The following is an 18,609-nucleotide window of genomic DNA, read 5'->3' as shown; positions in this document are numbered from 1 at the left end:
TCCTAATTGAAGTTACATCAATAAATTCCACCCCTTCCAATTTAGTGCCGTCTACATTTCCACTGTAAGTTAGTGATGTTCACTGCTACTGGCAAGGTGTGAAATACTGCACAATACAGATTGCTGATGTTACATGTGCATCCCACCTAAGGCCATTTCCCTTGCAGTCACCGCAGCAGACACAGAAGCAACCTCAAGTATTTTCGGTGTTTAAGGAGGCAGATTGATTCTCCAGCTTCTTGGGAATATGTGATAAACAGTTTCAAATAGATGTTTCCTTTCGGGCATGTTGCCATAGCTATCCATCTCAGCTTTGATCGACCTCCTCTCCCACCACCCTGTCCAACTGGCTGCCTGGAAGCAACAAGGCACAAGAATAGGAGTGGTGGAAAAACCACGGGCGTGTCGTGAGTGGGAACATCATCGGGGATGTTGTCTGAGGAAATCCCCTCTTTTGTTGGGTTTGGTTAGAACAATTATCCATCCATCCATCCATTTTCTTGCTTATTCCTCACAAGGGTCGCGGGGGCTGCTGGCGCCTATCTCAGCTGGCTCTGGGCAGTAGGCGGGGGACACCCTGGACTGGTTGCCAACCAATCGCAGGGCACACAGAGCCGAACAACCATCCACACTCACACGCACACCTCGGGACAATTCGGAGCGCCCAATTAACCTGCCATGCATGTCTTTGGAATGTGGGAGGAGACCGGAGTACCCGGAGAAGACCCACGCGGGCACGGGGAGAACATGCAAACTCCACCCAGGAAGGTCCGAGCCTGGACTCGAACCGGAGACCTCAGAACTGGGAAGCGGATGTGCTAACCACTCGACTACCGTGCCGCCTAGAACAATTATTGATTTGAATATATGGCAGTGGTTGCTGATGTCAGACTGTTGCATTTAGGTTCCGTTGGGATTTTGACACACACAAAATTATAATACTATATTTACAGCTTATTTCTAAAAAAATGTTCTTCTCAGAGCATTGCTACTTTTTTCTTCTTGATTTGACCATTTTTGCTTGAATGCTCCTTTGAGGAAATTTAAAGATAAAACAAAGGAGTTTAGTTTACCCCCTGACTCAAAGAGACTGATGAGGGGAGGACAAATGTGCGACAGTGGATTATGAAAGAGAAAACCTTTTGCCGCCTCCACTAACACAATTTATGATATCAGCATGAATACTGCTTTTCCCTCTAGTGCCCATGATTTTCTGTGTTTTTATGCCCTTCTTTTTCTAACCTTTGCAGTGTGGAACAATGTGATAAAACACACGCATACACCACAATTTACTTTGTACTCTCAAAGGGGAAATTTCATCACCCAGGATCTTTCTCTTGACAGTCCTGGTGGAGCTTTAATAAACAACCATTTTACACAATTTATATTGTCTCTGTGGGAATTGTGTTGATGCCGCTGTGTGGCAGCACGATGCGCGTGTGTGTGTTTTTACCCTGGCAGATTTGTACCTTTACCCAAAGAATAAAAGCGGAATTTAGTACAAAATGATTCTTCTCCCTTTAATAACTTTCTTCAATCCCACTCACTTTACCCAAAATGCTAGTCAAGGGGAAAATATATGAGTCATGGATCATAATAAACACCATCCTGACATGTCTATGCTCCTCACGTCAAATGCAACACACACTATATTGTACTTACATTCCACAGGAGCATCACGCACATACAAAAATGTATTTTGAAAAAAAATGGGTGATAAGGGATTTGAAGGAAAATCGGTGCAGTAGAAAACTAGCATGCCATTTTGGATCTTTTTTTCCATTTACAAAGGAAAATGGGGGACATTGTTTTTTTTTTTTTTTTTTAATATATATAAGCATAAATGAAAGACAAATACTCCACAAGAAATAGGTGGGGAGGCATTTTATGTTCTTTTCCCCAATGAGTGGGGAGTGTTAGCAGAAGTCTTAAATGTCTTTGTGCGCTTCCCTCCAGCAAATTGTTATTCCGAGCAAAATAAAAAAAAAAAAGAAAAAAAAAAGGAGTGACAACTAACAGGATTCTCTTCGGTGCCAAATGACTTGTCCTTTCTCCTCTTCCAGTTGTGTTACTCTTTGGCAAAAAATGAGTGGCGAAAGGAGAGAGCCCAGAGCGGCGACACGTGGAATTTGCACACAGAGTCTGGGAAGAGAGTCAAAGGATCCTTGTAAAGTAGCGGTGGCGGCGGTGGTGGGGAGGAGGAGGTACATGTAATCAGAGTTCCATCCCTTCAGGAATTGACAGACTTTTCCGGGGGCTAGGCATCGTACTTCTTCCCTGTTCTGTGGATGTGATGGAAAAGCGTCATGGAGAACGCCATGCCCAGAAGCTGCGCCGCAAAAGAAAAGGAGACAGAATGAAAAACATGTTTACGTGTGATATATGTGAGCACATTTCGAGGTACAATTACTCCCGCTGTGAGGCACCAGCACATTTCCATTCACTCGCCTACAAATGGAGAATTTCTGAGAGAAAATGGTGGGCGCAAGCATTAAGTTAAAGAAGTAAACGGAGATGGCCTAGTAGGCAGGGTACTGTCTCTTTGAAGACGCCATTACCCATCCTATTTGTACATCAAACAGTGGCAAGGCTCATCCTAATACCTTTATCTGCTGAAGCAGAGAGCATCTTAGTACACCTCACTGTCAAGCAAACGTGAAAGATATTTTAACTGCTTAGGAAAATCACGCTGTCGATGAACAATGTCTGGACATAGTCATGCATTTAGACAGCTCATTTGACACCATTTTATTGATATTTAGCTCCAGATGTGGCAAAAGTACTCATTCTGTACTTGACAGTACATTCTGTACTGTGTAAAAATGACTCAGGTAGAAGTCGTGATTCACCTTCTTTACGTAATTTAAAAAAAATCACATTCAGAAATGCACCTAAACCTGTATACTGTATTATTCAAGATTCATATATGCTTTATACAAGTACAACAGAGCCTCCTATGTGCCAACACAAGGGTATACTATTTAGAAAGAAATCTAACGATCAAATTTAGATCACCTATGTCACACAAGCTGAATCTTAACCTGCTGTGACTCACAGTTACTCTTCAGTAGGAGTACACAGCACGTGACTATTTTCATAGACAGTGCACGTAAAAACAGGCACATCTTCATTTTTGTGCCGAGGCAAGTACACTTTACCATATTTTGCATCGGTGGGTGTTCCGGCGGACACGCCCGACACATACGACAATTTGGTGACAGAAAGTGGACTAGAATTTAAACCAGCTAAAAGCAGGTCTAAATTGTGGCGCAGGTGGTGTAATGCAATTTTGGTGGATTGGAGAAAGGCACAGGGAGACACAATTCTAAACTACGTGGACATGTGTAGTGGATGACTTTGTATATCATTGATAAATATGACAACAGCCTCCGTCAATCCATCTGAATCATTGTAGAAATCAATTAATTGAACTCATCATTATTTATCATCTTTTGTATGTATATATATATATTTTTTATCAGCTAGGCAAGTAGACATCTTCTTGCGGTTCCTTTTAAACAATATACGTGTGCTGATCTCGTGCATCTACATGCCATGCTGAATTTAAAAGGAATGAGAGGAGCTGCTTCCGTTGGATGGCAAACAAGTCAGCTGTGTTCCCTCCCACAATGGTGCAAATACCTCTTTCTAACTGTGCCCATATTCCAAAAGAAAGAAAACTCCACCCATGCACACACTTTGCTCTTTGCACTTGACAAATGTTTAAAAGACATGTTTAAAGTAAAAAAAGAGACGAGGAATAAGACTCATTCAAATCTAAAGTTTCGGACAGACCTGTCACATTCCTTACTAGGGGTGTGAATTGCCTAGTACCTGACGATTCGATTCGTATCACGATTCACAGGTCACGATTCGATTCGATACCGATTAATCCCGATACGAATTTATAAGTCGATTGTTGCGATTTTTTTCATTCAAATTTAGAAAATACTAATCAGTACGCTTGTAGAGTGTAAGATTTATATGAAAATGTATTAGTTTGAACAGCATTAAAATAAAATATTAAGGCTTAATGTTCCGTTCATATAACATTCTTCCATGCTCAAGGTGTGAATCCTTAAAAAAAAAAAAAAAAAAAAAAAAAAAAACGATTCTGCCGATTATTGAATCGATTCGAGAATCGCGCATGTAGTATCGCGATATATCGCCGAATCGATTTTTTTTTAACACCCCTATTCCTTACAGAGGTAAAGTTTTGTTTTCAACTTTTACATTGACAGTGAGAGTTGTTTAGAAGAAGTAGGAATTACAGTGAAGAAAGTACGACTGCGTGTTGTCTGTCAAAAGCTGTTGGAGTAAACATCGAGCTAATAAAAAAGGTTTCTTCACAGATGACCGGTGCAGCTCTGAGACGAATGATAGCTTTTGTCAAATTGAGTAGGACAGGTACTTCTCTAGCGATGAGAAAGAATACTGTAGAGATGTAGGAATCACTGAGGAGGAACTTCCAAGACTTATTGTCCTATTAAATGTGTATCATGAAATGTTGGAGACTTGTGATGTATTTTTATGAAACTTTGTTTGCAAAGGCAACAACCCTGTGTGTAGTAGTTCACAGGCTGTGTTCTATTAATGTTTGTACTTTTAGATCGCTAACCCTTCCTACATTCTCCCTCATATGAACTAGGCGATTTTCTAGTGCAGAAAGTTTTCTAACTCGAGAGACAAGATGGCATCTACTGTCATCGTCAAATTTGAAAGCGCAGCATGAGGAGGCCCCAACTGAATGTGTTTGCATACAGACACAAAAACTGATGTCAGGCAAGCCAATGTGCAGTTTGAGTCTTTATCAGAGTCTGTGAAGAGGACCGATATCTGTCACTTTCACACTTGTGCTTGTGTGTGCGTGTGTAGGAGACGTGCACAATTAAAAGACGGATGTTAACAGGAGCATGTGATCTTTTCACAAAAGGTGACAACCTCGGGTGCAACATCTTAGGCTTAGAATAGCAGAATACTCACATGTTAAAAGGAAAAAATGAGCAGTAAATCCACTTGAATATTGGGGGGCATGAGGAAATTCTTAGTACGTCTGGTGTGAGACACAGTGGTTGTCTACAACGCTATATTCCTTGCTATTGGTTTACCAGAATTGTTGATGTGTACATAATGAAGTCTACTAAATAAAACTTGCATTCTATTTAAAAAAAAAAAAAAAAAAAAAAAAAAAGGTGGTTAGGTGCAAGAGTATTTGGGTAATAAGATATTTGTATGATTTGAGGTTATCAGCATAAATGACAAATCGATAAATGGTAAACGTGGATCTTCTGAACACACATAGAGCTACACACAAATCGCATCTTGATTGTTTTATTTCAAATCCATCGCTGTCAGTTCAGTCTTATACGCTTTATGAATGGGTGTCATTTTGACAAGGTTGTTATTTGTATGCAAACCTTTTCAAAAACTCAAAAGAGACACATCATTGTTTGTACTTGATTGTTGTTTAGTACGTAATTGTACACAAAGGGTAGCAGTCAAAGTTTCCAGGTTGAATAGTTCATTTCTACAAAGTATTTGTTCAACCAACTTTAATGAAAGACACAGTCATTTTTATTTTTTATCATATCGATTTGTATGTAGCGCCGTTAACACATACACCTGAGTTTTTTTCCCTTTCTTTCTTTGTATGCCTTCTGATGGATTCCCACTGCCTGCTTGGAGCAAATTCATTGTGCTTTGAGTCTCTCAGACAGGACCGGTGCAGGGGAAAAAAAAAATAAAAAAAATAGTGGCCTCAATATTTTCAAGATGTAGGCGCCCAGAACGGCCACTGAGGTCAAGCCTTACAAGTTACACGGAGGCACATAGGATTAAAGGCCATTTGATGCAGACGTGTTACAACGTAGGCAGACGAGGACAAAAGCAGCAGCACGGAAGTTGGCACCAAAATATCAATGTACCTCCTACCTGCACAACCAAGATGACCATGCCTATGGTTCCCAGCAGGTGCTTGTTGTCATCAAGCCATTCCTCTACTTTCTCAAAGCAACCCTAGATGGAAGACAATATGAGAAAAACTCAACCAAGCAGATATTTTTCACAATTATACAATGGGCGAAAGAGCATTGACCTTGTATGTGAGGCGTAACACAAGTGAATAATGAATTGTGAATTTTACATCGAGATTTATGGGTCACAGACAGATTATGCGTTCCTGAGATGTAAAATGTGCGCCCTGGTTCATTCAGAGGTCATCGTACCAATATTGAGATGGGTTCATGTTGCGTTCAGCTGCAAAGCGTTGATCCCTTTCTGTGGCAGCGATAGGACATCACTGTGCTGTGGGGTCATTTTCTTGGGGGCGGGATTTCAGGATTTCATTGCTGTGCTATTCCAGTGGGCAAGCTCAATGTCTACTTAAGCTCAGTTGGCAATTAGGTAATTCCTTTCTTTGGACTGGACTAAACACACAACAGAGCACTACGGCAGATCAGATTTGTAATAGGAGGAAATTGGGAAACCGTGTCACATGACTAAAGAAAATGGCTGTTGCTACATAATGGAAAAATCCGTAAAGCAATAAAAGTAACAGTTAACTCGCAGTTTTATTTCCTCTGATTAGACACAGTAGCTTGATAAAGAAACTCTGGACCAGATGGACTTCCAATTATGGTTGCACGTGTATATGTAGATGTACAAATTGGGCATGTCTAGAATGTGTCCATAAGAGAGTACAAGCCCAAATAAGAATTTCGAGTACCGTATTTTCCGCACTATAAGGCGCACCCAAAAGCCTTCATTTTTTTCAAAAGCTGACCCTGCGCCTTATAATCCAGTGCGCCTTATATATGGATCAATATTGAACCACAACAGGTCTCGCTGTCAAGACGCTATCTACTACAATTGAATCTTTTCTGCTGCTGGGAAATGAAAATAGAGACCTTAAGGGGGACATTATTTTGGCTAAATCTCAAAATTGACATTTTTCACACAAAATTTCAAATTATGTTTGAATTACATTACAAACGCTTACCCTGTTCCAGAACATGTTGGTCGAGTTCCGCCCACAGTTCTGGTAATGCTCCTGGCAGCAGCGGTCAGGAACGACCTTCTCTTTCAGGGCCTCGTGCCAGTCGGTGTAAGCTATAACGCCACAGCACTTCCACTGTATATCCCACACAAAACATAATGCAGTCAATAAACCAGACAGTCCATCAGATCCCTGAAACTTAACTTTGAAGTGACTTTGCATCGTATTACGCAGTAATGGAATGTGCTCAGACAGACAGCCGTGAAATTCAATGTTGTGTTAATACTAAGACTAGAAGCCAGGCAATACATTATCTGAAAGATCCCAGTCGCCGTTCTGCTAATGTATATCACATTTGATGTAACTTTGAAGGCCGCCTACCTCTGCCTGGATGATGTTCCAGGCATTTCTCAGGCCGATGTTGTTTTCAGAATTGTACAGAGCCAGCCCATCCTTCAGATCTTGTTTAGCATTCTCACTCACCTGCAGATGGAAGAGATATCAGCCGTGGTTACAATACCTTAGAATAGAACCTTCCCTGTGGAGTGATCACTGAACAGCAGTGAAGAAAAACAGTGAGAAATTGAAACCTGGAGAGAGCTGTCAAAAAACATGAACCATTGTGTGATTTCACCCGAGCTACTTCAAGCATCTTTAATGGGCTATCACCCAAAAACCAGAACGGTTCTTGTTATGTCATACAGCAGAAGCTGTTACTGGTCGGAAACATGCACAAATGTGACCTATGAATCTTGGTGCCTCTGCCTGAATTAGTATTGATCCTTTTGACAAATAAAGAGAATACAATTTGTGAAGGTTGGGCTGAGTTGTGACAGTGCCAGTAACAGTTATGGAAATATTTTAATACACAAGATTGATTTTGACATCAAACGTGCAAAACTCTGCCGGGGAATTGTGGCAGGACTCGACATCACCTTGATTGATAAGTAGATTCATGACTGACGAGTGGATAGGAGTACTTCTTTTGCCAGGTTAGCACAAAATACTTTTACCATTTGATTTTACATTAAAAAATGTTTAAAAAACACTACCCAAAAAAATTACAAAAATATCAATACTGAAATAAAATCAGAATTTACATACTTTCTCTCTGAGTGAAGTCTGTGACTCTTTAATAGTACACAAAGCTGATATTGCAAGAAACCATAGAAAGCTTGGCAACAGGTAGCTGCACAGGTTATATGGGCAGTGAATTATTATACCTGTTGGCAGTGGTTGTTATATCATTGCCATAGATAGACATATGTTCATGTTCATCTAATTAATACCCGAGATTTTTTTCACCAATGACAGTGAAACTGGATAATTTCCCATGACAGTCCTGATGATTTCTCATAATGTGCTTGGGTCTATGAATCATTACTCCAAAATGACAGTATGTCAAAATACATTTGGTGTACATATGTCATACTATATCTCTTTTCTATCTAACCTATCTGCTTGCTCAGACCCAATCTATATTATTGTAAAACATCTGCAATTGTTTAGCCACACAGCCACTTCTGGATTAATAATACATTCATCTTCACAGCTTCCAAAATGTCAAATTCAGGCTCAGCTTTGTGCTATGACTTGAGAAGAGGAAGATCTTGTGTTGCCTCACCCGTATGCAGCTTCAACATGCCCTTAAGCAAAGTGTGTTAATCTTTTTTCTTGTGACTGAACTCCAACAATGCGCTCAGGGTTGTGTCATGTCTGTGGGAGATTAATATCTTATTGGATGTGTTAATGAGAAACAAAAGTCAGTGGCTTAGCTCTCTCGCAGTTTGGTTTGCCCATGGGGGATTTCACTAACAGCCGCAACAGATTGAGGGGCACTTCAGATATGTGGTAATTATTACAGAGAAAATAGGCACACAGTCCCCGAACCACACAGCAAATCTTCACAGGCACTATTAGTCACACCGCAACAAAAATGTATTTACAAGTTAAGGCGTAATGCCTCAGCGCTGCACGGTCATACCACTAATAAAGCCACAAAGCTTTGCCTTTGTTTAAAAAAAAAAACAAAAAAAAAAACAACATTCATTTTATTCATGGGACAAATCATTTCCAGTTTATATAGTTAGATTTTAATCAACAGAATGGCATTTTTTTTCAAGTTTTTTTTCTTTATTATCCTTAAGTTGCCAAAGCCATGATAAGACGCTGAAGAAGCCAATTCAATGAATACACTTGCTGATATCATCTGGATTAAAATGAATAAATACAATAAAAAACAAAACAAAAGAATCATTTTAACGTGCATAAAGTTTTTACAAAACTGCACCCAATTCTGAAAATTACAATTGCATGCTGGTGTGATGCAACAGCATCCATATATATTATGGATGAAATATTATAAGCCTCTTATACACATGATCAACTTATAAACTGCATTTACTTTTTACACAGAACCCGGTGAAGTGCAATACAGTATTATTATTAAATGCATCTAGTGTAAAATGTAAAATGCCACAGCAACATTGCTTTCAACATAACAGGTGGATACGAAACTTCTGCCTGACTGCGATTCACTTTTACACAGGCACTGTCTCACCTCTTTTACAGCGTTAGCATACTAGCGGCTATTTATAAAAAAAACGAAAAATGCTTGAAAAAAATCCCAGATGTAATGATCGCCAGACAATCTGAAGTTTCTATGGTAACGAGACAGACACATCAAGCTAAAAGTCAAAGTGATTTGGTCTAAGCAACAATTTCTTCTGTGTTAAAATGCTTCAGTAACTATTATTATACATGCAAAGTCCATTTCTATGACCTCGAAAAAAAAAAACGTTGGCAATATGATTATGATCACTTCCAATCACATTCTTTTTGTGCGACTCTAACTTTGCTGACGCAGAGGAGCGTATCTGTATCTGTGTAACGCCTCCTCAGGGCCGCAGGCCCCAACATCCTCTGCATCTGTCCTTGTATGAGAAAATGAGATGAGCAGCTTTATCATCAATCTCTGCCTCTTACTTTGTTTTTGTCTTCTGCTTTCAATCTCAGCTTTATGCGATGCTGCTCGCTCATTAGCGACTCCTTGCAGTCACTGGAGAGCAGACTCGCTCCAACCCCTCACCGACAAAAAACACACAAACACAGACTACGGTAAAATCACCTTGGTCTCCAATGACTGTGCATCGTGTGAAAGTCTTTGTTTAGAGCTTGACATGAAACTTAACAATCTAGATTTGAGGCTAACGACGGGCAGACAAATGACTCTACAGCAGATCTTAATTTGGTCATGCAATGACCCATTTTTCTCCTGTCAAGAATAAAACTATGCTGCAGTAGCCATTTTTTTAAACAGAATAACACTTATGCTTGATCAAACTCCCATTTCTGAAGAGGCAACCATCCAATATTTGTCATTGACACAAATAACACTCGTCACACTGCTTACTTTAGCCTCTTATATTTAAAAAATGCGCACTTGAACCATAGCAGAAGGTCCCGGAATAAACACCCAATTTTTACCAATCGAGTTGCGTTATGAGCATTATAAAGCCTTATGTACACGCGTCGAGCAGTGTTGCTTTCAGAAGTGAGTGTCAAGTGTAAAACAAAATGACCTTGACCAGACGTGCCGGCGTTCTCTTTTACACTAGAGCATCATTACCGCTACAGACCCAAGTCGAAAGCCAAAAGCAATAAACACATTCTGAAAGCAGTAACTGTTAAATTGTTAAGTGATAAAAAGATGGTCAGAAGCTGAGAGCCAAAACACTTTATTCTGTTAACTACAGTATATAGTATATATATATATCTGATAGATTGTATATTTTGTTAGAAGTTACCAAAAATAATAACAAACTATAACTATCATCACACACAGTAATGAAAAAAAAATGTGTGGCAATGGCATCTTACTTATAGCAATAAAGGATTGTTTTATTTGTCAAGAAAGATGAGATAGTTGGTCATTCTCTTAGTGTCTCCAGTTGACAATGTTTGGTGCACGATCTAACGGACGTTTCAGCATGTAGATTTATTTTTAATTCCATTCAAAGTCATTAATTATTCATGAGTAAAGACTCCCTACTGTCAGTATTAGGGCCTCACCACGGGAGCAGTTACACAGGGACCATCAGTGAGTTGACACAAATTCTTACTGTTTACTCATTAGCATGCCGAGTGGCTAATTTCAACTAATTATAGAATATGTCAAAAAACACGAAAATAATCATACAGTTCAGGTGGGAAAGTATTGCAGGGGTTGGCCAGTAACGGAATACATAAATATGGGCCTACATACATGGCGGCGTTATGTTTATCAGATTAGAGGTAAATTGAATATAAACTGGGATTATTTCACCGCATTACAATTTCAGTCCAAGTGGTGTTGTGAGCAAGTGGGTGTCTGGTCATGGGGTTATCTAAGGAAGTGGCTGTAGTGTGTCGTGCCCTTCATATCTGGCCAGTTTAAAAGAAACATGGAGGAAAAGAGTAAATGGTGAGTGACATTCACTGTTTGAAACATACTCACTGAAGGACTGATTTATCTTATTAAACAATATTCACAAAGAATAGTGTGAGCTTTCGTCGAGACGGGAGCTAGCTTGTAGCATGCTACATCTCTCATGTAATCAAAGTGTTGCCCTTCCATCACAAAACACCCACAGATTTACTATTTCAATATCATATTAGTTAACAATTAAACATATGAGTTTAACAACAATGCTATGAAGAAAGCTATTAAACATCAATAGGACAGAAACGACCAGGCAAAATTAAATATATGGTACATTGCATTAGTATTTAATTTATGTTGTCTTCATCAGCATATTTGGTATTGGATTACTCCAATAGTCATTCAAAATATTAGAATTACATTACTTTAAGATTATGGTACTTGGATTACATGACCCACCACGTTTTTTTTTTTTTTTCAAACAGGTAACTGTTATTATAGGAACTGTATTATTTATAAAGCAACACTCCCAAATCTGTGTACAGGATACACATTATGTCAATAAAAAAAGAATAACGTGCTTTTACATCCACCCTGCCAAGGAATTTGTGTTTTCGTTGGCAACTTGTTATACAAAAACTCCACGAAATATGAAAGGCAAAAAAAATTAAAAATAAACCATTACATTTTAGCAAGTATCTAGGCATAATGCTTTAATTCTAATTGCAGAATTAAAACACACATAATTGGGTTTCCATGAGGGTAAACATTTTTTTGGGGGCTCATCTGACATCTTAGTGGTGCTCTGTGAGTGCTATTCTAGTATTTATTCTCTCGTTAGCTGCGGTACTCAGCAGGAATATCAAATGACTGAAGCCTCAAATAGTTACTAGTAGAAGCAGAGTACAGTATTGCATATTTACAGTAGGGAGTGTAATGAGCAATTAGTGCTTTGTGAGAATATTATTTTTATTCCATTGTTTTGAGCGATTGAAATATTCAATTGTCAAATCTCTCCAGGACACAATGTGGGTAGTTCAGTCAACAAATGACCGTTGAAACAAGAACCAAAGTATTTTAACACAGACACTCACTGAACGTTTTCCATCATGGACTGCGCAGTCGTCATGGTTGCGCTTACAGTACTAATTTCACGTCAAATTGGTTCAGCTCACTTCATTCCACTCACCGTGTACTGTCGAGAAGAGTTGAGATAACTGTTCCAGAAGTCTAATAAATGATGTGGAGAGAAAGAGCATCGGAGCCAAAGGTCCCCAACAACACATCATTAAAGAGGATATTGAATTCCCATGGACGCGTTGTAAGCCTTGCCTGAATCGCCCAAGGCCACAATATTCACTTGTATGAGAGAAACACCCCTGCTTGCTCTCTGTCAGGCCTGAAATAATAAATCACGGCCATGAATTGAACATATGCTGATAGCCTGCTGGTTGGTTGTGTTTGATGCAATAATCAGTCACCAAATGTGGCACGATATTAGATTGCCGTCTTGGCTAGATTCTTTTTTCCCCCCCTCTCTCTTAACTAATCCCAGAAAACATGCTCAAAATAACTTGTTTAAATGCCAAACACTGCTTAGACACTATGCGTTGAATGTGTATTCACTGCATAATTTCTATGCCCTATTTTAATTATCGTTTACTGAATGCTGTTTGTTTGTTGGCCAGTTTGCTAATGAGTTAGTATTATAATTAAAAAAAAAATGCACAGCTGATTCGCATGAAACTTTGTGGCATTCTGGTACGTGTTCAGGAACAACCCGTTACACTTTGGCGATGAAATAGGCTCTTCTCTGTGCATTGTGATTGACTGGCAACCAATCAAGTCCATCTTTCACCAAAGTGGCCTGGGATAGGCGCCATCTCACCAGTAACCCGATATATAAGATAAGTAGTGAATGAAAAGAATGATTTCCTTGGTTTGAGTCACAACAGAACACAAACTGTCATGATTTGCGTTTGCGTTGATGTGGTTTTGAACGGTTTTAGTTTCATCACGTGTTTCATCACCCGTATTCCTTCTCGTTTTGTCTGTCTCGTTAGGCTGTTGATGCCACCTGTTCTCGTCAGCCCAGTCCCTTGTGTCTACCAATCGGCTCCCTCAGCCTTGTCCAGGTCTTTCTCAATGTTTCGTCAGTCAGTTTTATATAGTTAACTGCTTTGTCAGTTTTATGGAGATTGTATGTTTGTTCTTTTGACTTGTTTTTCTCTCTTTTTTTGCTTTTACTTTATTTAATGTAGTTTTTGATTATCCCTAAGTGCCTTGTTTTCCTTTTATACAGTATTCCTGATATGAAATACTTTTCAAGAACAAATCTTTGCTTCCCAATGCTGCACGCTCATAACAAAATCTGAGGTAATTCTCCAACAACCAGAGAGTAGCCTGAGAACTCGCATGCAGACAAAAACACAGAGATGGGTGGGGGGGAATCGCAATATTTGTCACTGTTGACAAATGTTTGAGTCATGATGGAAGCATCTCCTCCCCCACCCCCAAATGTCAAAAGTGGCACATACTTATGTGATCCATGGTGAACCATGGCTGAGGTTCTACGTTCTACTGAATGACATTCTGGCTCCCTGTGTAAACTATTGACATTGTCCCTCTGTTACTCCACCAGTCCAATTTTTATTCATGCCTTTATTATCTGCTTTCCATCTCTCCTGAGTCCAACTGTTTTCTCTTCCTACCTCCTCCCCTTCTGCAGTGTTGTTCTTTTTTTCCCTTTCCGCCCCTTGTGTTTTTTTGCCAGGTTGGGCTTCCGCATTGTGAGCTAATAAACCTTTAGCGCTGTTTGGCTTGGCCTGTTGGGTTGACAGAGAAACAATGAGGTCACAGCGCTAAAGACGAATAGCAATAATCTGGTTTGTGGCACGACCATCTGCTGTCGTCAGCTGGTTGCTAATTGCAGGACCTGACTTTATTATAGTACAGATTCTGTATGACATTTGATCAGCCGACTGAAGAACATTGGGCTACAGATGGAAATGACATACAACAAAGTGATTCTACGAAGCAGTACAGTTTGGCATAGGGCAATTTCTTTGCGTTTCCATGTTCAAAACGTAAAGCACAGAAGGATGAAAGCCATCTATGCATTGGGCTGGAAGCAGTTTTTCTTCCTTTCTTAATAGTATTTTACATTTCAAATGATGAGTACAGAGAGAGTATGTTTCATATTCATTATAGTGCTGTCTACGAAGTACATTTCTTTGCATATTTGGTACCTGCCAGCTCTCTGTCCAGCACAGCAAAGTCGACTACTACAATGTAGTTTGAGTCACTGACTGGATGATTTTTCAGATCAAAACATCTATCTATCTATCTATCTATCCATCCATCCATTTTCTTGACCGCTTATTCCTCACAAGGGTCGCGGGGGGTCCTGGCGCCTATCCCAGCTGGCTTTGGGCAATAGGCGGGGTACACCCTGGACTGGTTGCCAGCCAATTGCATGGCACACAGAGACGAACAACCGTCCACGTACACAAGCACACCTAGGGACAATTCGGAGCACCCAAATAACCTGCCATGCATGTCTTTGGAATGTGGGAGGAGACCGGAGTACCCGGAGAAGACCCACGCGGGCACGGGGAGAACATGCAAACTCCACCCAGGAAGGCCGGAGCCTGGACTCGAACCGGAGTCCTCATAACTGGGAGGTGGACGTGCTAACCACTCGCCCACCGTGCCGCCAAAACAACTACATTTAAAAAAAGAAGTAGAACTTTGTCCTTCATTTTCTATAATAATATTTGCCCATTTAAAAAAAATAAAAATGTCAGATATGCCTTTTAAATTATATGAACATTAAATGCAATGGCGGGCGGCACGGTGGATTACTGGTTAGCACGTCGCCTCCCAGTTCTGAGGACTCCGGTTCGAGTCCAGGCTTTGGCCATTCCTGGGTGGAGTTTGCATGTTCTCCCCGTGCCCGCGTGGGTCTTCTCCGGGTACTCCGGTCTCCTTCCACATTCCAAAGACATGCATGGCAGGTTAATTGGGTGCTCCGAATTGTCCCTAGGTGTGCTTGTGAGTGTGGATGGTTGTTCGTCTCTGTGTGCCCTGCGATTGGCTGGCAACCAGTCCAGGGTGTCCCCCGCCTACTTCCCAGGGCCAGCTGAGATAAGCGCCAGCACCCCCCGCGACCCTTGTGAGGAATAAGCGGTCAAGAAAATGGATGGATGGATGGATAAATGCAATGGCTTATATGGTAGGCTACTCTTTTCTTTTATACATGGACTGTCAATGATAAAATCCTCAAGAGTGCAATTTAAGGCACATCCTCTTCATGGTAGGATACCTTCTTTTATACATGGACTGTAAATGGAAAAAGTCCTCAAGTGTGCAATTTAAGGCACATCCTCTTCCTTTAAACATGGTGAGTGAAGTAAAAAACTAGCCAATGTGCAAATTATTGCAAAAGAAGAAAAGAAAGTAAAGCTTGTGATTTTGCATTATCTGTTGTGACTGGGATATTAGTATTGGACCTCTCTATCCTCTCAAGCATATGTATAGAGGGGGCGTGTCTGCAACATGGGGCTCATCAGCTCCCACTCCGCTGTGATCTCATTACTGTTGCCCTGGAAGTGGTAAATGTTAAGGAGGATTTGTCTTTTCCTGCTGAAAAAGACTTGGACACAATCATCTCACTCAAGTCGGACGTCAAAACGTGGCTCAAGCACATTTTGCACATTTAACCCCTTTGTTTTGACACATCGGATTAAGGCCTCGAAGCTTTTGTGATAGTTCTTAAATAAGGAGGGATGCACCGCAAACAGTTTAAAGATGAGCTGATTTATTAAACATACAACAATTTTCACCTTACATTGCTTCATCAGGCTATAAATGAGTGTCGATGCAAACCTGTATTATGACTAGGAAAAGAAAAATCTAAAATCATGTTGATCGGCTTCTTTTTCTTGCTGCTTGTTAAAATTCTATCTTAGTCAGGCGGTGATAAATTATGTATTTTTATATTGTCTAGTTTTAGTGCATTGCCATCATTAGAGACATTGGAATATAAAAATCAGTTGACGGTAGGAGTACTTTTTTTTTTTGCCATTATGAAGCCTCGAAAAATAACAGATTCCTGTTCATACTTTATCACTTACCAACTGCAAAGAGCACCTACAGTGCACCAATGGGGATAGAAAGGGCATAACACAAGGTGCTATTTTATGTCTTCTTCATGCAATAGTGCAAGCCAAAACGAAAATACTTCATGTTCATTCTCCATTGTCCATCTTGGTTTACTGGGTTATGTTTTTTTTTTTTTTTTTTTTTTTTTAACTCAGTTGAATTCATTGCAGGCATTATGGCTTTAGAACATTACACCATTTACAGCTGAACCCGCTATCGATATCCCACTTACACAAACAAGATGACAGTTTACCATTGTAAATTCTACAGCTCAATCTTTCTGCAACAGATCTGTAACACTTCAAGGACCACAGAGACATCAACTTAGCAATATTCTGAAGGGAATTGCAGCACTTTATATCATTTTAAAGACCAAACAATCCACAGTCATCTGTCAATATAAATTTAAAAGCTGTGGTATGTATTCAAGGCTTGTTAATAAATGCCTTATGATTAGAAGATCAAGTAGTAGAAAAGGATTAATGATTCCTCTGATCACAGTCTGTAGCTGAGGATGAGGAGTTCCTCATACGGCATACCAGATTCCACTAGAGGGAGGAAGGCAGCTAAAAAAATGGTCACTAACTTTGCATGAAGTCTCGTGTGAGTAAAATACCAACAACATTTTACTTAAATGTAAGGGTCTTACTTTCTGTTTAAAGAACAATAAATAAAACAGTATTATAGTGTTTTTGCTTATCATTTGCTGTAAAACAGTATCCACACTGTAGGATGTTGCCTAACGAGGAACATATAAAACACTGTTAATGTTCTCTGGAAGTGATGCACTCCTGAATAAAACATGGCGTCCAAAGAAATCCGATTTGAGAAATTCAGAGCTCGTCTGCCCGACAACGCATGTCACGGGGAGCAAGGCAGCTGAGAGACTCTATTGAGTTCCATAGGAGGGATCAAGGTGAGGAGTCTCCCCAATCGCCTCCTCAATGTTCAGCCAATAATATTAGTGAGATAAGGCAGCAGACATATTTGTTCCTGGCGGGTGTGCTCGGAGTCTTGATCCAGATGGATTGGCTGCTAAATGAATGGCTTTATCTGCTTGTTTGAATAAATATCTCCTAAAAGAGAGGGAGAATTTACTGGGCCTAACTCCTGCAGGGCCTAAACTAAATAGTCAAACAATATTTACATATACCCCAAGTAATGCCATTAAAATATATAATATACAATAATTTGTCCTGGTTAAAATACAAAATGCTTGTCAGATTCCATTAGTAGTGTTAAAAAAAGAAAAGAAAAAAAAAAAAAAGAATATTTGTGCAACTTCAACAATATCTTTTTTTCCATTTGCGAGAAGACCAAACAGCCTGCAATGTACACTATGGTTATGGTAGAATTTACCATGTTATCAAGTTACTCACATAAATCAAAGAGACAATTTGTAAACAAAGAATTGGTGATAATGTATTTTATAAATACTGTATATTGCATACTGTATAATACTTTCAGTCAGACTTGTGAAAGGTAAGTCACTTACTGGTAGTCTTGCATAAATTTAAGTCTAACACACACTGTGTATCATAGAAATGACTCATCACTACATCTCTGTAATGTGTTATATGAAAACAGTTGTCATGACTCGAGTCATGCAGGAGCAATGTTCGGGTCTTGTCTCATGTCTGGGGTCACGCCTGGGTTAAGTTTGAGTAGAGTTCATGACCGTGCACCCGAGTTCACGGCCCGTTACGTGTCTGTTTTGGGTATTGATGTAACTGCATCCAGTTTCAACTAGTTTTGGCTATATGATGTCTGGACTTTGTGATGTCAGGAATCTTTTATGCTATATGATGTTTGTTGACGTCCGGAACTATCTCTAATTACTGGGTTAACAGCCAATCAGTGAATTCCATGTCAGTACTAGTACTCATATGTCTAGCCACAACCAATGAGATTGACTGACTGTCTGTTTAAGGGTCTGAGAATTGTGTGTGTTTTGCCGGATTATTGTCCTCCTGTTCCTGTGTACAACGTCTCTGAGTTTCTGCCTCTTGATATGAATAAATAGATAAAATCT

The 18,609-nt window shown here is 39.8% G+C and overlaps 1 protein-coding gene across 3 annotated transcripts in view; it reads right to left on the bottom strand.

The window, feature by feature from the left end:
- Window positions 1–513: 513 nt before the first annotated feature.
- tspan9a (tetraspanin 9a) overlaps window positions 514–18,609 on the bottom strand; it is a 215,370-nt gene continuing 197,274 nt past the window's right edge. For 2 of the 3 annotated variants that reach the window (XM_077516569.1, XM_077516570.1), the window contains 4 exons: window positions 7,376–7,477; window positions 6,998–7,129; window positions 5,932–6,015; window positions 514–2,329 (listed from right to left, as the gene is read on the bottom strand). In XM_077516569.1, the coding sequence (XP_077372695.1) occupies window positions 2,258–2,329; window positions 5,932–6,015; window positions 6,998–7,129; window positions 7,376–7,477 (390 nt within the window). In that variant the 3' untranslated portion in view covers window positions 514–2,257. The remainder of the gene's footprint in view (window positions 2,330–5,931; window positions 6,016–6,997; window positions 7,130–7,375; window positions 7,478–18,609) is intronic. The other variant, XM_077516568.1, reaches the window with a different exon arrangement.

This window comes from Festucalex cinctus, chromosome 3 (assembly GCF_051991245.1).
Source record: "Festucalex cinctus isolate MCC-2025b chromosome 3, RoL_Fcin_1.0, whole genome shotgun sequence".
NCBI classification, from domain to species: domain Eukaryota; kingdom Metazoa; phylum Chordata; class Actinopteri; order Syngnathiformes; family Syngnathidae; genus Festucalex; species Festucalex cinctus.
The sequence above is the reverse complement of the archived record's forward strand: the minus strand, read 5'-3'. Positions and strand labels throughout refer to the sequence as shown.